Source organism: Vitis riparia, chromosome 6 (assembly GCF_004353265.1).
Source record: "Vitis riparia cultivar Riparia Gloire de Montpellier isolate 1030 chromosome 6, EGFV_Vit.rip_1.0, whole genome shotgun sequence".
Taxonomy (NCBI): Eukaryota; Viridiplantae; Streptophyta; class Magnoliopsida; order Vitales; family Vitaceae; genus Vitis; species Vitis riparia.
In genome coordinates, this window is record NC_048436.1 from 7,970,860 (window position 1) to 7,994,024 (window position 23,165).

The following is a 23,165-nucleotide window of genomic DNA, read 5'->3' on the forward strand; positions in this document are numbered from 1 at the left end:
TGGGAATTTGAACTGGTTTAGATTGGGGATAGATGAGTGACGCATTTGTTTAAGTTTTAGTTTCATTTAGTATAAATTCCAATTCTTTCTTTATTTGGAAATTTTCTAATTGGTTCTTTAGTGACTAATTTAGTTATGTCTTATTATTTAGGACATCATGCCACCAAGAAGAGCAGCTTCTTCACAAAACAGTCAGGCTAATGATGATGTACCTCCAGTTGAGGGTTTGCCTCCTGTGAGTGCAGAAGGGATCTATAGGTATCTTGGGACACTAGCTGGTTTAGTTGAACGCCAAGCTCGAGCTGCTGGGACTAATGTTCAAGGACAGTCTTCATCTTCTAGGGGTAGCTCTTTTGATGACTTCAAGAAATTGGGTCCTCCTTACTTTTCTGGTGCTACAGATCCCACAGAGGCAGAGGCTTGGATCCTTAAGATGGAGAAATTCTTTGATGTAATAGTTTGCTCTGAGGAGCAAAAAGCCTCTTATGCAGCTTTTATGTTAGATAAAGAGGCAGATCATTGGTGGCGTATGACTAGGAGACTTTTGGAGGATCAGGGACCCATAACATGGAGACAATTTCGGGAGGCTTTCTACAAGAAGTATTTCCCTGACAGTGTTAGGCGGCAGAAGGTGGGGGAGTTTATTCGTTTGGAACAGGGGGATATGACTGTGGCTCAGTATGAGGCCAAATTTACAGAGTTATCACGTTTTTCCCCACAGTTGATTGCTACAGAGGAGGAAAAGGCATTAAAGTTTCAGGATGGATTGAAGCCTTATTTGAAGAACAAGATATCTATTCTGAAGCTTGGTGTCTATTCAGAGGTTGTTGATAGAGCCCTTATAGCAGAGAAAGATAATGAGGAGCTTCATCAGTATAGGGAACAGCAAAGGAAGCGAAATAGAAGTGATGGTGCTCATGGTAATCAAGCACAGCGAAGGGCTACATCAGGAGAAATCAGAATAAAGGGAAGACAACGCAGAATTTGGATGGGATTTGTCCTACTTGTGGCAAGAAGCATGGGGGTAGGCCATGCTATAGAGAGACTGGAGCTTGCTTTGGTTGTGGGAAGCAAGGACATTTGATCAGAGATTGTCCAGAGAATAGGAAGTTCATCATTGGGAAGCCTAAAGAGGAAAATAAGGAGGATAAACAGAAACCCAAAGCCCAAGGGCGGGTGTTTGCAATGACTCATCGAGATGCTCAGGCCACTTCTGATGTGGTGACAGGTACTCTCCGAATCCACACCTTATTTGCTAGAGTCTTGATTGATCCTGGATCAACACACTCTTTTGTTTCAGTATCTTTGCTGGTTTGTTGGGTTTGCCTATTGCTAGCATGGACTTTGATTTGATTGTTGCTACTCCTGTGGGAGATTCTGTTGTGGCCAGTAGAATGCTTAGAAATTGTATTGTGATGATTGGTTATAGGGAATGCCAGTTGACTTAGTACTCCTTGACCTTCAGGATTTTGATGTGATTTTGGGGATGGATTGGTTAGCTTCCTACCATGCCTCTGTTGACTGTTTTGAGAAAAGGGTGATGTTTAGTATTCCTGGTCAGCCTAAGTTTAGCTTTGAAGGGAAGCATGTGGACAGACCACTGCGTATGATCTCAGCCTTGCGAGCTAGTAGCTTGCTCAAGAAGGGTTGCCAAGGATTTTTGGCTAGTGTGATGAGTAATGAAAGTGATTTGAAGTTAGAAGACATACCCATAGTAAGGGAGTATCCTGATGTCTTTCCAGAGGATTTGTCTGGCTTGCCACCAGATAGAGAGGTGGAGTTCACCATCGATCTGGTACCAGGAACAGGTCCTATGTCTAAGGCCCCATACAGGATGGCACCTGTGGAGCTTAAGGAGTTGAAAGTTCAGCTTCAGGAGTTATTAGACAAGGGTTTTATCAGGCCCAGTGTTTCACCTTGGGGAGCTCCTGTTCTATTTGTGAAAAAGAAAGATGGCTCAATGAGACTTTGCATTGACTATAGGGAGTTGAATAAGGTGACAGTGAGGAACAAGTATCCCCTTCCTCGGATTGATGATTTGTTTGATCAGCTACAAGGTGCTTGTGTGTTCTCTAAGATTGATCTTCGATCTGGTTATCATCAGTTAAGGGTTAGAAGTGAAGATGTACCCAAGACTGCTTTTCGAACTAGATACGGGCATTATGAGTTTTTAGTTATGCCTTTTGGTTTGACTAATGCACCTGCTGCTTTTATGGACTTAATGAATAGGGTATTCAAGCCCTATCTAGATCAGTTTGTGGTGGTTTTTATAGATAACATCTTGGTATACTCAAGAAGTAAAGAGGAGCATGAGGGCCATTTGAGTATTGTATTACAGACCCTCAGAGATAAGCAGTTGTATGCTAAACTGAAGAAGTGTGAGTTTTGGTTAGACCGGATTTCTTTCCTTGGGCATGTGGTAAGCAATGATGGCATCTCAGTTGACCCTGGAAAGGTAGATGCTGTAGCTAATTGGAGAAGACCTAGTACTGTGACTGAGATTCGAAGTTTCTTGGGACTTGCTGGTTACTATAGGCGGTTTATAGAAGGGTTCTCTAAGATTGCCCTACCTTTAACTAAGTTGACACAGAAGGGAGTTAAGTTTGAGTGGTCTGATGATTGTGAATGTAGCTTCCAAGAGTTGAAGAATAGATTAGTGTCAGCTCCTATTTTGACTATCCCTTCAGGTTCAGGAGGATTTGTGGTGTATAGTGATGCCTCTCATCAGGGTTTGGGTTGTGTTCTTATGCAACATGGGAGAGTTGTAGCTTATGCTTCTAGACAGTTGAAGCCTTATGAAAGGAACTACCCTACTCATGATTTGGAGTTAGCTGCTGTGGTTTTTGCACTTAAGATTTGGAGACATTTTCTTTTTGGTGAAACTTGTGAGATATTCACAGATCATAAGAGTTTGAAGTATCTATTTTCCCAAAAGGAATTGAACATGAGACAGAGGAGGTGGATTGAACTACTTAAAGATTATGATTGCATTATTCAGTATCATCCTGGGAAGGCGAATGTTGTAGTTGATGCCTTGAGTAGGAAGTCAGTTGGTTCCTTAGCAGCTATTAGAGGTTGTCAGAGGCAATTATTGGAAGAGTTGAGGAGTTTACAAGTCCACTTTCGAGTTATGGGCTTAGGAGCACTTGTAGCAAATTTCAGAGTACAACCAGACTTAGTTGGGAGAATTAAGACCCTACAAAAGAATGATTCCCAATTAGTGCAAGTTATGGAGGAAGTTAAGAGGGGCAGTAAACCTGATTTTGTTTTGTCAGATGATGAGATCTTGAGATTTGGGACTAGACTTTGTGTCCCAAATGATGAAGACTTAAGGAGGGAGCTTTTAGAGGAAGCTCATTGTTCCAAGTTTGCAATCCACCCAGGAGGGACAAAGATGTACAAGGATTTGAGGCAAAACTATTGGTGGTCAGGTATGAAGCGTGATATTGCACAATTTGTGGCTCAGTGTTTAGTGTGTCAACAGGTGAAGGCTGAGCATCAGCGACCAGCAGGGTCTTTGCAGCCACTTGCTATTCCTGAGTGGAAGTGGGAGCATATTACCATGGATTTTGTGATAGGATTGCCAAGAACCTCAGGGGGTAATAATGCTATTTGGGTGATTGTTGATCGGTTGACAAAGTCTGCTCACTTTTTGCCTATGAAAGTCAACTTTTCTTTAGATCGTTTAGCTTCTCTTTATGTGAAGGAGATTGTGAGAATGCATGGAGTACCAGTTTCTATAGTGTCTGACAGAGATCCTCGTTTCACTTCTAGATTCTGGCATAGTCTACAAAAAGCTTTGGGCACTAAGTTGAGTTTTAGTACTGCTTTCCATCCTCAAACTGATGGTCAATCAGAAAGGGTAATTCAGGTTTTGGAAGACTTGTTGAGAGCTTGTATTTTGGACCTGCAAGGTAATTGGGATGATCATTTACCTTTAGTAGAGTTTGCCTATAACAATAGTTTTCAAGCTAGCATTGGGATGGCACCTTTTGAAGCATTGTATGGTAGAAAATGTCGATCTCCTATCTGTTGGAATGATGTTGGAGAAAGGAAACTTTGGGGCCTGAACTTGTGCAGTTAACTGTTGAAAAAGTTGCTTTGATTAAAGAAAGATTAAAAGCAGCTCAAAGTAGACATAAGAGTTATGCTGATAATCGTAGGCGAGATTTGGAGTTTGAGGTGGATGATCATGTGTTCTTAAAAGTTTCACCTATGAAGTCTGTGATGAGATTTGGGAGAAAAGGAAAACTTAGTCCTCGTTTGTGGGTCCGTTTGAAATATTAGAAAGAGTAGGCACTTTGGCATATAAAGTAGCCTTGCCCCCAAGTTTATCTAAGATTCATAATGTTTTCCATGTTTCAACCTTGAGGAAGTATAATTATGATCTCTCTCATGTTGTGGAGTTGGAGCCTATTCAAATTTCTGAGGACTTGACATATGAAGAAGTGCCCGTTCAAATTGTAGATGTAATGGATAAAGTATTACGTCATGCTGTTGTCAAATTGGTAAAGGTTCAATGGAGCAACCATAGTGTTCGTGAAGCTACTTGGGAGTTAGAAGAAGAGATGAGAGAAAAACATCCTCAATTATTTCAAGACTCAGGTATGTCAAGTTTAGAGGACTAAACTTTTGTTAAGGAGGGGAGGATGTAACGCCCAAGTTTTCTTTTAAAGGGTAATTTAGGAATTCTTAATAATGATATTAAATTAATTAATTAATTAATTTAATAAAAAGGAAGAGGGGTAAAAGGGTAATTTTACGAATAAATACCCTAGGTATAAATTAGAAATTTTATTCTTTCCATTCTTTTCTGAATAGAGTTCCTGTTCGCAGAATTCCAGAGAACGTAGGTTGGAGTCAGATTTCAGGGTTGAAGAACAGATCTCTATAGGTAAGAATCTAACCCTAGTTTAATATTTTAGATTCATTGATTAATTTCAAACACATTAGATATTTTTTTTTTTGGAAAACCCCAAATCTAGATTAGGGTTAGATTATTTTTTTAAATTCGTTTTAATATCAAAATAATAAAAAATTTAAGATTTTGATTTTATTGTTGGAATTTAGGAGATCTTGAAATTTATTAGATGAAAAAAAAAAAAAAATCCTTGGAAGTTTTGATTTTAGGTTAGGGTTAATTTTATTTAAAAAAAAAAAAAAACAAAAACAAAGGGGGCGTACGCGTGCTGTGCTGGAAGCAGAGAGAGAAAAAAAAAAAAAAAAAAAAAACAAGAGAACGCCGCGTGTCCACAGCACTGGAAGGAAAAAAAAAAAAAAAACAAAACAAAACAAAAACAAAGGGGCGTACGCGTGCTGTGCTGAAAAAAAAAAAAAAAAAAAAAAAAAAAAAAAAAAAAAAAAAAAAAAAAAAAAAAAAAAAAAAAAAAAAACTTACTTTTGGTTTGGTGTACCCGAGAGTCATGGCTTTTTGAATTGTTTAATTATAATAATAATAATAATAATAATTAGCTTTAGATTAATAAATAAGATAATAGTAATAATGATATTTTATATATATATATTATATAGAATTTTATAATGAAATAAAATTGTAATTTAATTAAATTAGTAATGTGTTATTAGAAACAAATTGGGAATTTATTAATGATAATTAAATAAGGAATAGAGTAATTAAATTATTACTTTGTTAATAAAAAAAAAAATATTAATCTTAACATTTAGAAATTTTAGGATTATCAGATTTATATTTTGAGGTAAATAGTAATAGTGGTATTTTTATTGTGTTAGGTGAGAAGTAGACATTTCAGGGTTATTTTTCCTTCAAGGTCTTTGCATATTTTGAGGTAAGGGAAGTTAATGCAATATTTATAAAATTAAATTATTTTATATGTTAATTTGAATTGTGGAAAAGAAAATGATATTTTGTTACCATGCATGGATCAAACTGTTTTGCACTGAATATTATGTTGGAATATTTTGTTTTATTTATGACACAAAATATGGAGATATTATGTTGTGTAAATTTGAATACTTGAACAAAAACATCACTCTGGTTTGTTTGGCCCTTGTCAACGGGATATAATAGTTGACTATTCGGCCCTGTCAACGGGATATAATAGTTGACCTTTACATTTCATGGTGGGAATGTAATTGATTTAGACCCCAGCCTCTAGGGGTTTGGTTAGAGGTTACTAGTACTAGTAGTGTTTGGTTCCTTCCACCAGGAACAATTTGAGGCTAGCCACCCATTTGAAAAGTCCCACCTAACTGGGCATTTGATATTTGATAACCAGAGTAATGAAAATTGAATGGATTTGATTGAATCTTATGTGAAAGTGTTTGAATTTGATATGAAAATGGTTGGTTGAATTTTGAATATATTAGTATTGTTGAAACTTTGATATTTGATGAAAAAAAAAATGATATCTCCTATTTGAAATGAAAATATTTGATCCATGAATTGCATTAATATTTCTTATTGGGCTGTGAGCTCATTCCCAATTGTTGAAATTTTTTTCAGGTACTCTTAGTTCGGGTGAGGAGTGATGGCTAGGCTGAGGAATAGTCATCATTAGAATTTGACTTAGGATTTTATGTTGGATTTTGTTTTAACTGTTAGTTATGTTCATTTGGATCATTTGATATTTGGAAGTTATTTGGAAATTGAATTTGAGGATTTTAGATTTTGTTCTGCTACTCTGAACAGGTATTTGGTAATTGGTAACATCCAGTTACAATATGATTGTTTGGGTCAGATTATACTTTAAGCCTTCGGGTTTGAGGTGTGAAATGACCGTCACGCCCTTGGAGTAGGTCTTGGGGCGTGACACTATCACATAGGCTACCAACAAAAACTAACATCACAATTCTTTTTCTTTTTCTTTTTTTTGTTTTTTGTTTTTTTTTTTTTTTTTTCTTTCTTTCGTTTTTTTTTTTTTTTTAAACAACAATCAAACCAATGAATCAAGGCAATCATGTACAAGGATCCTAAGGCAACCTACACAAATCTCGATATATATACAAGAGAACCAACTCATATGTACAAAATAAACTCATGAAGACAAAGATGATGATCGATGACTCAAATGGGTACGAAAAGTATCGAGAAGAGGTGTGGACGAAAAAATTACAAACGATCAAGATGAACACAATGAATACAAAAGGTGAAACACCTGTGAAGCTCACAGCCTAAGCGATCCTATCTATAAACGAAGATGTGCCAAGAGGCCCTAACCCAAGGTATAAGAAACAAGGTAAGTAGGGTGATGAATCAAAGGCTAAGTGTGCATGACTCAATTGGCTAGCAAGGGATAACTCTATGTGCAAGGGTGATCAGGTAAATAGGCTCATGAAATGATGGCCACCCATCCTTTGACCACAATCTCAAACATCATGCTCTCAAACTCTCACATGGTCAGCACTAAAGATTGGTATCCATCAAAATATGGTCATGTCATCCCTCTAAAATCATGCATAAATATCCCACTATGGATGCTCTGTAACAACCTCAAGATGCTCCCCTCAACCATAGAATAGTCAATGATCTCGTGCAATCAACCACCTCGCTCATCATAAGCTACCCCTCTCACCTCATAAGATCAACTTAGGTCCAATCTCCTCAAACCTTACTTGGTCGAATCGAAGAAGGGATAGGAAGGAAAGATATGATAATAGATAAGGAAAACAAAGATCATGTGTCGAAGGTAAGTTGTATGAGGCTCATAAATAGGTAAGTATATGTCCAAAAGGTCAAGGTGTAGAAATGAATGAGGTATAGCTCTGATCACAAGACAAAATGTGTCACAATCTCAAACTCCATAGGTCGAACCTCTAGTCCTAGGTCAATGGGCACAATATCCTCCATGATGAGCCAAGCCCAATAATCGTGATATGTAAGTGAATAATGCCTCATATCAAAAGTCTAACATGTGCACCACAAGACATAAACACATACTTAAGTAAAAGGTCAAGTCTACAACATACATCTATGAGTAGAAATAGATATTGACAAGTCAAACACTCTACAGAGGATACAGACTCTGACTCTACCATAACACTAACATGGACTCAACAACCAAGACACTTTAGCGTCAACAGCCAAGATGACTAGCCCTAGGGTAACAAAAACAAACAACCTCACCAACTCTAAGAAGCGTCCTACTATCTCCCCCAGAAGAAGTCGGCTAAGTCCCCAAGACATTAACACGACTCACCTAAGGAACCTATCAATGACCCACGAAACACAAAACCTTAGACCGAGGTCCAAAAAGGTACGATGAATATATCCTAGAATGCTAAACCTAAGGTATGGCAACCTAAAAAACTAACAATATATCCAAAACAAAATGAAATAGATCCTCTCTATATACAACAAACTAAGGCACAGACTCTTAAGAAAAATGACACTATATGAGATTGATGAATGTACAACCTAGAAGAAAGACTAACTCAAAATCCAACTGGTGAAGGAATGATGGAGATGATAAACACAACTGATCCAGTGGTATAAAGCAGAATCACCCATAGGGATACAATGAGCAACATCAAACAGAACCCTCGAGATAGTAGCACAAAGAGGAAAGACGACTCTAACGTATAACTAACCTTCCTACCCTAAAATGAGGCATCTTGATTCATCCTTCAACCACGACTTTACTAAAAAAAGTGAAGTTACAGAGAAAATGTACCCCATCAACTCAGTGGGAAATGTGTAAAGAGTTATATGTCGAGGAATGAATCAAGTGTCTCAGTCAAAGGTAAAGAATGAAAGGTCTAAGATGAATCTACAAAATAAAGTCAAATGGAAAAAGAGAAAAGAGGTAGATAAATAATACAACACATAAAGAAGAATACATCAAAAAAAACTAAAGGACGAAAGAAGAAGAAGAAGAAGCAGTAACTGACAATCATACTTGAAGTTTATATACATACCTTCAGGTTGATGACAACAACTCTATTCCCTGGCGTTGAATTCTTGTTCTCCATTACCCATGTCACTTATTTTAGACAAGGAAGAACCACTTGTGGGAATGGAAAATGAGAAGAAGAAAGACTCAACAACTAGCTTTCATACTTAGAATAAGAGGATATATGAAACAACAAAAATACCATGAAACAAATCTCTTTAATACCATGTTTTCAGGAGGACCATCATCATGGTGAAGAGATACAGGGTCCATGCATGGCAGATTCAAGTCGACAACAGGTTGAGCAGGAACACCAGCATCATTAAGATTAAAGTGCCTTATTACTTCATCTTGTTGTGGCCATAATAATGGTGTCATATCTAAAGCCAATGTAGCAGTCTTCTTGTCATCATAACCAATCCCACCAACCTGAGTGCTAGGAGGTGCAACTTTTGCAACATTTTTCTTCATAACTGCAACCTTCTTCCCTCCTTTAAGAGCAACCATTGCCACGTTATACATCTCTACAGCTATTGCCCCTTCTTCTGCATATTTGATGGCTTCCCAACATAAATTGTTGTACCCGGATGTCAAAGACTCTTGACCATGTATTCACCACCACGGTCATCTGATCCAACACCACTTTTAGCATTTCTTGTCCACCGTCTCAAGATGTAATGAGATGGCAGTGTAAGTATATTTATTACAGTGAAGATTGTCAAAACATGTCTACAGAGAATGCCTGAATACTCAAACATTTGGCAGCTGCAGCTTGCTCTCATTTCTGGAATGTTCAATGTGACAATGTACGCCTTGTGGTCATCCTCAAATTTTGCAACCCTATATGTGCTAATAGCTCCATCACCCTCAATTCTATTTGCAGTATACACAAAAGTTTCAACTAGCTCTTCTTGAAATTTTGCAAATATTTTCCTTGTATAGAGATTTGCCACTTGTTTCTCCATAGGTGAGGGGGTCCTCAACACTGGTAATGTGCAAATGGTATCAAAATCTGACTCTATTTCTTTTTCAAACCAATTCTCCAAAGCTCTCTCATACTGCCTAAAGAACACTGGTAATGTGGTCTGTTGATTCACATAACCATCAAAAAAGGAGCCCTCAAATCCTGGATTAGGAGAAATTGGAGCAAAGAAGGAATCCCGAAAATACACAGGGACCCATTGCATTCGAATACTATATAATGATTGAAGCCAATCATTTCGCCTGAGGTCATATCTATCACCTATAGAATCCCCTGATGATTCAAGCTCCTCAATTGTTTCAGTTAAGTTAATACAATTATACAGTTCCAGCTGAAAATTAGGATGAGCATGACACGCATGAGCCAACCTTTCCTGGCCATCTCTTAAAACATGTCATTTGCTAATACAGTGGTGGGCTTCGGGAAAAACCTGAGCAACTGCTGCTTGTATGGCTCTGTCTTGATCAGTGGTTATTGAGACAGGAGGTTGATCATTCATTGCAGTGAGAAATGTCTTGAACAGCCAAACAAAGGAGGCCTCAGAATCATCAAGAAGTAGTACACAGCCAAACAAAATTGTCTGACCATGATGATTTACCCCTGTGAATGGAGCATATGGTACTCTGCTCTGGTTCACTCTGTACATTGTATCTAGGGTAACAGCATCACCAAAATGACTGTAAGCTGTCCTAGACCTAGCATCTGCCCAGAATACGTTAGCCATGTGATTATATTCATCAAGTTGTATTGCATAAAAAAACCCAGGGTTTTCAGCCTGCATTTTCTTGAAATAATCAATCAGATTCTGGGCATCCCTTCCTAACATCCTTTTACGATTTGAAGGTCTAGCAGCGTAGTTTAAGGACCCGGCATTCTTATTTGGACGATTTGATTCTATTGGTGGAGTACTTCTAACTCCACCATTTGTTTCTATAAAAACACGCTATTCCGTCCATGGATACATACATAACACCACTGGGAAAAATTCCCACCCCTTGGTAAGTTTCAGCCATGTTCTTTGCAGTACTAGCAAAATGCCTGTGGGGTCGAAGGTAATGCACCTTGCTGGGACTCATCATGGAATGAGTGTAATCCTTTTCAAATTCTGTCACAACCCACTTGCCTTGACCTTTTATCTCTATCTTAAGCATCACATCACAACTATCAGCATGCCTTCTTTTCAAACCTTCTCTACCACATACAAATTCCCGAGCAAGAACCATTCCATCAGGTTTAGAACAGGTACAATGACCAGCTTTGGTGGTAAAACCCAAGAATCTGGCATAATCATCATAGAAAGTTCTGGCAGCATCTTTAGAATCAAATTCCATCCCTACATGCAGCTCAGCAACCCCATCCTCATCCTGTGCTGTAGAATTTTCAGCTGCATTTATTTCTCCACTTTCATTTGGTTCAGCATCACCATTATCATCTGCTACAGCATGGGATCCCTTGTTTCCCCCTTCCACATCTATTACTTCAACATCCATACCGATCTACTTTATTAAGTTTGAAACATGTAATCTGTGGGTGAACTATGTAGGAATGTTCCACATGTTTTATTTCTACAAAAGTACCAATCTGCATAAAGACAAAATTTCAACCACAGATATAAAAATAATTCACAATTAAACCATGTTCAAGATAGCCAAAAAATATGATAATATGGAAAATCCACAAGAAGAAAAGGTAGATCTCTGTTTAATCGCCAGAAAAACTCACATGAAAATTAAAGGATATTTAGAATCTTACACATCAAGAGAACATCAGAAAATTTTGACCCTAGACCTAACCCCAACCACCATCCTGCCCTTTTACCACCTGAGCAAAGGCCTAACAATTACATCATGTTTCTTCATAGGAAAAAGAAGGCAATTTCATATGCAGACCATAAATGTATCTAATTTTGAGTTCCTTATCTGAGAACTAGGCTCAATTCTATTCTACTTTCCAAGCATTCCAAGCTGCCATACATAATGATTACTACATATATATACATACTGCCATCATCACCATTACTATCACTCTCAGTTACCATTTACAAAAATTCTAAGAGCACACCTGCTTGTCCACTTCTCCTTTCAAAAATTCCCCACCATTAAATCTCAAAATTAAATAACACCACACCTGCTCACCACCAGACCCACCTGAACCAGCCCACGATTCATATCTCCTCATTGCCTTCACAAATGACCACCCACTTGACCAGCCAGAAGAACCGAGTTAAATACACCCAACGTGGCAACCCTTTTCTACCCACATATGGTCGCATCAAATTCATCTCAACCACTCCACTATCAAGTAAAAGAAAAAACCCAACTCCCAGAAACAGAAAACAACCCCAATACCAGCCATGACCAAACTACAGTAATAAAAACCAACACAATTCTATTAGAACCAATTCCAGAAGCACGACTAAAATCCAACACCCAACCTCCCTCAGAAACAGCCAAATAGTAATAACGACAATAATCAACCATACTAAGATTGAAATCATCAATACCCGGATCACGAAAACCAATAAGATCAAAACAAAGAAAATCTGAATCAAATTGAAAGTAAGAAAAGAGCAGAAAACAAGAATTAATAAAGGGTGTAATTAGATTGATTATCAATTCCATCTAGGGCAAAGAAAAGGGCGCATACTGTGTTTGGAGTATAGAAATACGGGGAGAGAAGCGGAGAAACGTGGGAGGCGGAGAGATCGAAGAAGAATCAAAAGCGTCGCTGTGAACGAACCACAGACCGCTCTGTCTTATGGTTTTTTTCTCCTTCGTTTTGCCGATGTTTATTTTTGGAGTTTTGGTCGGACTGAACCCAGCTCTATCCATACGTTCGTCAGAGTGTAAAAAACTTATAAAAATTAACGAGCCCTTCTACTTTGTCGCCGTTTTTAACTTTTCAGCACCTTTAATTTTAAAATCTTATAAAAATAAAAATAAAAATAAGCCCTCAATTGTTTATAAATATGAAAAGGACGAGAAATTATAAAAATTATTTTAGATTTTGTTGATTACTCAATTTTTCATTGAGCAGAATAGGGAAATTTTGTTACATCTCAATTTTATGATGTTGATATTAATTTTGGAATTATTTATGAGTGTGATATGTCACAATTGATTTGACAATGGTAGGAGTTAAGAATATTAGATGTGTTTAATTAATTAATGATTTTTGTTTTCTTTTTATTTTTATTTTTATTTTATGAAAATTTAAGCTTTTAAACATGTGGGAATTTGATCAAAAGCTAAAAATTAAAAAAAATTAAAAAAAAAGTTAAAAATATTTAGTATTACCTTACCGTTAATTATTGAATTGAATTTTACTGCTTAACAAGAACAAACAAAGTATGAAAATGATTTTTATTTTTTTAAAATTTAACTTAAACAAATGATATGACATATTTTAAATATTCTTTTTAGATACCATATAATTAAAATTTTAATCAATAAAAGTATAATTAAATATAAATAATATATGATTGTTCTTTAAAACAATTAAATAGTACAAAAAGTTTTAAATACTTGAAATAAATTTTAAAAAATTCAAACTTAACTACTTGATATTTCATTTCAACATGTAAATCTAATTACATTGTGTTCTTTGAAGATAAAAAAATGCATTATTAATTATTGTTCTTTGAAAATAGTTGATTACATATTTTTAAACAAGTAATAATAATATTGTTTTGCATTGTGAATTGATATTATAACATTGGTGTAACAATTTTGGATTCATTATTTACTAATAACATTTTTGTTTCCTAATTTATCTATCCATTTCATGCACTATACTTTTTAAGCATTTTGACTTGACATCTCTTGCATTATACATTATTTGGGCGCATTAAGATTTACATGGAAGATCTCAGTTATAAGTTTCTTATAAATAAATAATTATTTAATAGATAGTTTATGAACTTAGGCAATTCATTTGAGGCTATAGTTCACTACCTCTTAGTTGAAGGGATGACTAATCTTGGTCATGAGGATGAGGTTTCCATGGTAACCATACTAATATATATGGTTACATTTTGGACGGAACCTTTGGTGAGTTGTGAAATTGGCTATCGAATAGTCATAATTTCATCATGATGTTATAGTATATAATCTTTCAATCTTGAGAAGATATTGAGTTTGTATAAAAGTTTGTAGTAGCTTTGACCAATAGGTGAGACCTTGAAGTAGTTGTATGTTCTTTATGGATTAGGTCACTATTGATGAAGGTTGATGATAATAGGTATTCTCAATAGAAGTATCATGATATCTCATAAGATTGAAATAGTGTGTCTCTGTAGACCCCTTTTGTGGGGGACCCGGGAGAGAGTTTTTTTGACTTCTCTGCATTTGTTTTTAAAATAAGGGGAGGGGGGCCCCTTTTCTGCTAGGGGAAAGCGACATTGGACGGGTAGCAAATGGGGGATGACAGCCATGCTGGTGGTTGAAAAACACCATGCTGCTGATGGGTGAACAGGAGAGTTGGTCATGGCTTGTGAAAGAAGAAAAGAAAAGGAAGAAGGAGGGTTTTTCTGGTGGGTGGCTAGAGAGGACTTTGGAGGAAGGTGGTGAGCACCTCGGGAAAAAAACTTAGAGATAGGCTGGTCTTGCTGAAAAAGGATTTTCTCAGGTACGAATGCTACGGGTTTATTGTTTGTTCTTGACTATTTATCACTTTTCCATGTCCCTTGTTGATATTTGAACGTTCATTAACTCGTTTGGGGTGGATAATGAAGGCCACTTGCCTGTTGAAACATAATCTTGCAATCATGTTTTCCATTATTAATCTTAGTATGCTTTGCTTCTATTATGAAAATGCTTGTCTTGCTGGAAAATGATGTTCTCAGAGGGCTCACTGATGACTCATGAAATGAAGCCTCTGAGGGTCACCTTTACTCGTTTTCTTTTATGTTCTATTTTCTATGGATTCTTCTTTGTAGTGGCCACTATTTGTTTCTAAGCCTTGCTCAATGCAATGGCTGTGAGAAGGTATATCCGGGTCTAGCTGCACACTCCTACAGAGGTCTATCTTGGTTGAAATGAATGTATTGGGCTTTGAGAGATATTCTGTAGAGGTCATTTTGGTTGAAGAAGCACACAAGTTGAAGAGAAACAGAGAGACTAGAGAGTGCCCTTGTCTACTGCTGTAAAGGTGTGCTAGAAATCCCCTTTAGATGCAGCTAACTTTGCAATGGAAGCCGTTCATAATCCCCATCTGTCGTCTTACGGCTGCAAGTGTTGTTTCATTCTTGCATGGTCACTCACCCAAGTTCCTCTCTCCATTGAATCCAAATATCCTCACACCACTCAAGTCCACCTGCTAATCTAGTTCATCTTTCATCCATCCCGCTCTCTACACCACGCACATGGTAAACCCATTATTTTTTTTTATATATCCATCTAAACCCATTTTTCACTCATGCCCGTGTCTTACCCCCGTTCCAGCTCACTGCATTCCTTTATACCCTTTGTCCATAGCCACGCCCATATTTCATGATCTCCCCGCGTGCCATTCCAAGGTCCAGGACGCTAAAGCAAATTCTGGAGAAGGTTAAACTGTCTTCTTGGGCATCAGCGGCTGTTATCATTTTTTTTTTTATTGGAATATGAGGGTATTTGGGACATCTTGTAAGCTATGCAGTTGTAGCATCTATTCTGCTATGTGCTGTCGTTTCCCATCATCTATCAGCTACAAATCCACTAGCTACAATGAAAGGAATTCGTTGCTATTCCAGCAAGTGTGTACGTGCATGCCTTCCCACTCTTTCATGCAATCACTAACCTACCCCACCTAAATACCTATAAACCCATTCATTCCCCTTACATCCGAGAACCATTGTGGTTTTATTTTATTATTATTTTCTTGCTTGGGAATCATCACATGTCAATGAAGTCAATGGAAGATTTTTTTTTGTGGGCCATCCTGGAATGTACATGCCCATTTTGCTTTTGGTCTTACACGTTTTCATTCTAACCTCCAACTTTTACCTTAATTTATCTCATTATTATTATTATTATTATTATTATTATTATTATTATTATTATTATTATTTTCTAAATTTCATCTTCATATAAATTTTTCAAAAAGTCTAGTTACTAAATTTAATTTTTAAAATATCATCTAAAAATAAATCTTCAAGAAATAATAACAATAATTATAAATTCCGGTTTTCAAATTCTAAATCCCCAATTCCCATAATTCTAATTTTTCACACTTATTCATTTAATTATTATTATTTTCGTTATTATTATCATTATTCAATTTATCCATTTATTTATTTCTTTTAAAAATCTCAATTATTAAAATTCAATTTTTCAAAAATCCGACTTCCAAATCCCATTTTTAATCTCAAAAATTCCAGTATTCACGTTCACTCGTTTAAATATTATTTCGTTATTATTATCATTATTTTATTTATTTGTTTGTTTATTTCCTTTAAAAATTCCAATCACTAAAGTTTAATTTTTCAAAATTTCAATTTCTTTCAAATTTAATTCCTAAAGATCCAAATTCCAAACAAACTCTAAAACTCCAAATTTCTAGTGATCTTCGATATTCCAATTTTTCAATTAAATTTCAAAAATCCGATCTTCACTCGAACAATTTTAATTCCATTCCAGTTTTCAAATAATCTTTTGTTCCTCTTGACTTTATATAAGCATGAATGTCATTTTCATAATTTCAAAATAATGGAATTTGTGAGATTAATTTGTGCAAGATCAATCGGGCTTTGGTGGGGGCCCCACATAAGTGAATTTATAATTGATAGATTTAATTGCCATGAATGATAGATTTTATTATGCTCTGTGACATATCTCGTGATTGTTATTATGCACTAACCTCACTTCTTGATAGCGCTTCATGGATCACTGCCCAGGTACGCATCCACATCTGCTCTGGTCATTTTCGGTATGCATGTTTAGATTCTCACGTGTGCATGATCACTTTGAGTATTCATTGATTTCCTCATCAATTGCCATGATTGCTTCATTTTATTAGTAGAGACCCGACTTTAGGGACTTAAAGGGGTGCTACGGTCTGTACCGTACCTTCCCGATAAGTAACCTGACCCCCGAACCCGATCCGGTTTTTCGCAAACCGCTTTTTCCAAAATAAGGAGTCACACTTAGGGTTTTTCTTTCTTATTTTGTTTACCCTTTTAAAAATAAAACAAAAATAAGTGGCGACTCCAAGTCATTTTCTTAATCAATAAAAAAATCAATTTTTCAAATAAAAATCGAGCTCGCCGTCGAGTGGGAAACGCATGAGCACGAAATGCGGGGTCCACAGTCTCATTAGGTAATCATAAAGACATGATATCTCAAAAGTTTCAAATACTTATTTACTTCCATTGCTATGATCTAAAGAGCCCTAGGAAGATTTGCATGTGCCCTAACAATCTAGGGACAGGGAATGGAATAATCTAGGTATTTTCTATGCTAGATTTTTTCATTAAAACCAAAGATAATGATATGTTTATTATGCAAATCTAAGTTGATGATATTATATTTGGTATTACTAATATATCTTTAGATAAAGAATTTGTCAAGTGTAAGCATAGTGAATTTGTAATGAGCATGATTGGAAAGCTCAATTACTTTCTTGGTCTTCAAATTAAATAATCAAAGGAAGACATCTTTATCAACTAAGCTAAATGTTTTAGAAACTTGCTTAAAACATTCAAGATGGATGATTCAAAGACCATAAGATGTCCAATGAGTTCATCCATCAAACTTGATAAGGATGAGTAAGATATATCTATTCATCCCACTATGTATAGAGGCATGAGAGGTTCTTTACTTCACTTAATTACTAGAAAATTGAATATCATGTTTTGTGTATACTTGTGTGCTAGATTTTAATCTTGTCATAAAAAATCTTATCTAAATATTGTAAAACAAATTTTATGATACTTAAAAGGAACTATTGACTTAGGCTTGTGATATCTAAGAACGATAGTTTGATCTAATTGGTTTCTTAGATGTCGACTCTACTAGTTGTAAATTTGATAGAAAGAGTATTAGCAGAACCAGTCACTTTTTATGACACTCATTAGTATCTTGGCACAGTAAGAAACAAATTTGATTGCACCATTTATGATGGAAACCAAACACATTGTTGTTGGTCTACGTTGTGCACAAACAAACTTTAAGTGATTCTGATTTATGTTTTGCTCATGTTCTAATAAAATGTGATGATACAAGTGCTATTTGTATTTCTAAAAATTAGATTCAATGTTTTACAACAAAAGCACATTGAGATAAGACATCTATTCTTTAGAGATCATGCAAAAAAAAGGAAGACATCACCTTAGATTTTGATTTATATACAAGATACAAATCATTTTCAAAAAATTCTCCAAGATTTTCAAGTGATAAATAAAATCTTTCTAATTTCCTAATTAATACTGATTTTATATCCTCTATTATATAAATCAACTCATTTTCTAATTTTTTTAAATAAAATTGAATAAAAATTTTATTAGTTGACATTAACAATAAAATAAGAAATTTGAAAAATTAAATACAATTTAAACTAAAAAAATAAAAATTAAATACTATTAAAACCAAAAAACACTCTGTATTAATCTTGTCAACATTGAATTGTGAAATGTTTATCATGTTCCTAATATTGACTTTTAGGGTATTAAAGATAACATTTTAGCGTAAACAAAGGTATGTAATGGTAATAATAAATTTAGGGGGAAACCTCACTCTGTATTAATCTTGTCAACATTGAAGTGTGACATGTTTTTCATGTTCCTAATATTGACTTCTAAGGTATTAAAGATAACATTTTAGTGTAAACAAAGATATGTAATAGTAATAATAAATTTAGGGGGAAACCTCACTCTGTATTAATCTTGTCAACATTGAATTGTGACATGTTTTTCATGTTCCTAATATTGACTTTTAAGGTATTAAAGATAACATTTTAGTGTAAACAAAGATATGTAATAGTAATAATAAATTTAGGGGGAAACCTCATTCTATATTAGTCTTGTCAACATTGAAGTGTGACATGCTTTTTATTTCGTAACCTTGACTTTGAGGGTATTAAAGAAAAATAAATATAATTAAAACAAAAAAAAACTTAAAACTTTAGCAAATAAAATATTGACTCTTATTGTTTTTCTAACTCTTTCTCGAATCTATATTTTCTACGGGAATGATAAAAAAATATGATAATAGGTGTTATTAACCTAACAAGTAAAATGTTATTTAAGGAAATAATTATCCGATTTGTGAAAAAATGCATATATTTTAAAATATTTTTAATTGGATGAAGATAAAACTAATTTATAAAACTAATAAATTGTCCAAAATGTCTATTTAATAACAAAAACTGTCATTTAAAAAAAAAACAAAAAATCTGTAAGTATTTAAAATAAGCATGAGTCCAAATTTTCAAAAAAAAAAAAATCACTAATAAAAAACAAGTTTCGCCATCAAATTGAAATGTACATGAAATGCAAGTTCACACTCATTCACAAGCTGCCCGTAATATAACAAATTTTCATATTTTATAATAATGATATTATTTTTACTAGAAGACAAATAAGGATTTAACACAATTTATTATATTAAAATATAATAAGACATTATCTCTTTAAAAATAAAAATAATGACTAAAACAGATGAAATGATTAATTAACTCACAATAAATGCAATATCATATTTGAAAAGGAAGATATCATGGTGCAAAAGTGTGTTATAGAATAAAGGAATTAGAAGGAGAAGAAATTTGAAAAAAAAGAAATAAAATGCTAATAGCAGAGTTGCAAGTTGGGTGGGTTGGTAGGGTTGATGGCTAATTTGAGCTCAATCCAAATTAAAAAACAATTGACTCAAACTCAACCCAACTCGACTTTTAATCCGAGATACTCAACCCAAATCCAACTCAACCACATTTTTTTAAACTCGGGTTGAATTCAAATTTGTCGAGTCAAATTCGGATTGATTGGGTTAAACGCTGGTTGATCAAGTTAAACTTAGATTGGTCAGGTTAGACTCGAGTTGGTTGAATTGATTAGGTTTTATGATTTTAAATCCATCAATTGTTGGTTTTAAAAAGCCTTTATATATATATATATATATATATATATATATATATATATATATACAAAAATTTAAATAATAAATAAGACTAAGGTGATGTTTGTTTTTTTTACTTACATCTAAATAGAACTTTAATGTTTAATAGTTTTAAGTATTAGGTTGTTTGTTTTTGTAATATTTTATTTTTATTAAACATTAAAAAAAATCAATATATTATTTTTTTCATTTAGAAAAAACCAAATATTTTGATTTTTTCTGTTTAGCAAAAAGTTTATAATAAGTTATGAAAAAGTAGAAAAACAAACAACCTAAAGTCTAAAAGCAAATTGATTTAAACAAAAAGCTAAAAAAAAACACCCTCTAAATCTTAAGATAACAATAAAAACTAAAAACTAAACTTATATATCTTTTCAAAAAAGAAAAAAAAAAAAGAAAAAACATATGATATAATTATAATTTGATATTTTTCTTTAAAAATCTAAAAAGAAAATAAATATTATTGCATAGGATAATAAACATTATAAATTGAAAAAAAAATATTAAATTGAGTTCGAGTTATCTAAATCTTACCCCAAGCCCAATCTAAATTGAGTTTGCATTGAAAAAAACTTAATTCAAGTTCAATTTAAGTATTATAAATATTTACTCAAACTTGTTAGTCGGGCCATGCTAAGTTGCACTCGAAGAGAGAATTTAATATGAAGGCATTATCTCATTTCCAAGTTCCCACAACATAACAAATTTCCATTATTTTTATTGGAAGATAAATAAGGGTTTCACACAATTCGACATTATCTCTTAAAAATAAAAATAATGGCTAAAACAACGTCAATGATTAATTAAATCCCAATCTATGCAATATTATATTTGAAAAAGGAGATTAAGATTAAAAAAAAAAAATATTGGCTTTATTTTAAATAATTGTCTTTTACAAAATTAAGATAAATAGTAATAATAATAAGAGGTATTGATAAGTTTAAAAAAAAAAACAAATAGAGATTAAAAAATAAAGAACTTGTTATATTACAAATCTATCACATTTTAAGATACATGTTGAAAATATAAATTATATTATATAATTATTATTTTCAATATAAAAAATATCTTAGTTACTATGATTTATCATAATAGAAAAGTGGAATATTGAAGGTAGGTATCTGAAAAATCCCGTCTCATTGGCAACCCTATTCTCAATATTCTCCATCTATTTATTGTATTTTTAATTATTTCTTAAAATACTATAAGAAAATATTTCAGACACTTTAAATTTATTTTTAAAATTTTATTTTGTTTTATATATATATATATATATATATACACATATATATTATAATATGTTGATTTTTTGGGTTAAAAAAACACTATTTTCAGCACAAAATTCTTCAAATGTGATTTTAAAAATTGAAGAACTTTTTTTCTTTTCGCAGAATAAAAACTGTTTTTAACCCCCTTCCAAAATGAAAGCTTATGGTAGGTAATTGCAATAATCACACAAGTAGTTCACAACGTTCCTTAATTTATGGCCAGAAATTGCACTTTCAGATGAAAATTGGACTAGATTTTTAACCTCATTCTGTTGTGGAAAAACAATTCCTCAACAAGAAAGAAAACTACTGTTTAGAGAGTTTATTTGAAGCAGTACAACAAGGTGGGTTATTAGAGACTAACGGTTACAGCTTGACTTTCCCTGCAAGCATAAAAGCGTTGTAGGTGACTGATGGAACCACCCGGGAGCCACCCCAGGCAGTTTCAAACTCTTTCACCACCCGTTCCGATAACAGGTCTATGCCTCGGTCCTTAGCCGTGGTTACTGCAGACCATGACCTCAACATCCTCAAAAACCCATCAAATGACAACTTCTTGGGTATGTCCAGTGACACTGGCTGGCCCTCACACCCCAACCCCACACTCTCAAAAGGGAACGGCAGAGTCTTGTACCCATCAAATATGTATTGGATCTTTTCATTCCAGAAGGGAAGAGTGGTGTCGTGGAAGCGCTTCATCACTGGGTCAAACGTAGGACTAACTGCAATGTCATTGTAGCCCCAAACAGCAAATACACCCCCTGGCTTTCTTAGCAGGCGAGCTACTAGAGGGTAGAAGGTTGGGAGGTCGAACCAGTGGACAGCTTGAGCCACAGTCACCAAATCAACCGAACCCTCGCCCCCTATCAACCTCACTATTTCATCATCGGGGAGAGATAAGGGGGTGTGCAGGTATTTGACCCGGGGATGTGGAATGGCACATTTCAGTTGGGCTTCGCTCACATCAGTCGCAATCACCTGCTCATAATGCTCAGCTACCTGCCAACATAACATGTGTTTATGATTTGAATTGCTTCATCACAACCCCTTTTCTCCATGAGTAAATTTAATTGGCACTTTGAACATCAATATGCCCAAGAAAATAGATCTAATATGCTGAAATAAAATGCAGGAAAAGGAATTAATCAATCTAAAATTTCCTATTTCATAGGTGTAGAGAAAAATTAAAAGGAACCGCATCAGGTGATTTAGGGTAAATAAATCACAACATGAGCAAAGAAAGATGAGTTTAATCAAATAAAATTAGAGACAGAGGGAGAGAGGCAGGAGAAAGGACTGACACCGAGAGCGGCTTGACCGTTGCCGGTGCCGACATCCCAAGCCAAAGAGTGGTGCGGAGTGAGAGCGGCCAACTTAGAATACCAGTGTGGGGGATAATTAGGGCGAGCATCCAAGTAGAACTCCGCCTGCTTGTCGAACAACCCTGCCATTCTTCCCTATTCTTGCTACGGCGAATGTGCCGGTGCCACTCCATTTTTATATTTCATTCGCCTGCCTTTGCTGTCAAGGGCTGACGCCTTCCAGGAAAAGCGACGTTCATTAAAGCCAAAAATATTGCTGACCACTGTGGATATATAAAAAAAGTATCATTCTATGGTAGCGAAAGGTGTCTCCACTTTCTGACCAATAAAAATATGACACGGTTAAAGTTACGTGAATAAAAAATTGAAAAAAACCAATCCTACAATTAAAGCAATCTCATGTACCTCACGTTTAAAGTATCTTTACAAAAACCAATTATATTATTCAACCAATTTTTTTAAAAATTATTAAATATTTTAAATTTTCTAAAAATAAAAATTTTATAAAATAAAAATTGTAATTTATTCTATGATATAAAGTTATAACACTAGGATATTGTGAAAAAATCACTTATAAATAAATTAAAATAAGTGCTTATTGTTAAAAATTAGAATAGTGATATGCAAATTAT

At 34.5% G+C, this 23,165-nt stretch overlaps 2 protein-coding genes and 1 pseudogene across 2 annotated transcripts; 1 reads left to right on the forward strand and 2 right to left on the reverse strand.

Annotated features, from left to right (window-relative positions):
• Nucleotides 1-157: 157 nt before the first annotated feature.
• On the forward strand, nucleotides 158-6,523 carry LOC117916957. Its single transcript, XM_034833199.1, has 5 exons — nucleotides 158-392; nucleotides 459-745; nucleotides 806-873; nucleotides 930-1,228; nucleotides 6,485-6,523. Exons 1-5 carry the CDS (start codon nucleotides 158-160, stop codon nucleotides 6,508-6,510), a joined length of 915 nt encoding a protein of 304 aa, XP_034689090.1. The 3' UTR covers nucleotides 6,511-6,523.
• Nucleotides 6,524-8,760: 2,237 nt separating this feature from the next.
• Nucleotides 8,761-12,683, reverse strand: LOC117916958 (annotated as a pseudogene).
• Nucleotides 12,684-21,443: 8,760 nt separating this feature from the next.
• LOC117916578 (putative methyltransferase DDB_G0268948) lies at nucleotides 21,444-22,732 on the reverse strand. Its single transcript, XM_034832687.1, has 2 exons — nucleotides 22,513-22,732; nucleotides 21,444-22,210 (listed from the first exon to the last, which is right to left on the reverse strand). The coding sequence occupies exons 1-2, from the start codon at nucleotides 22,660-22,662 to the stop codon at nucleotides 21,578-21,580; spliced, it is 783 nt and encodes a 260-aa protein (XP_034688578.1). The 5' UTR covers nucleotides 22,663-22,732; the 3' UTR covers nucleotides 21,444-21,577.
• Nucleotides 22,733-23,165: the final 433 nt, after the last annotated feature.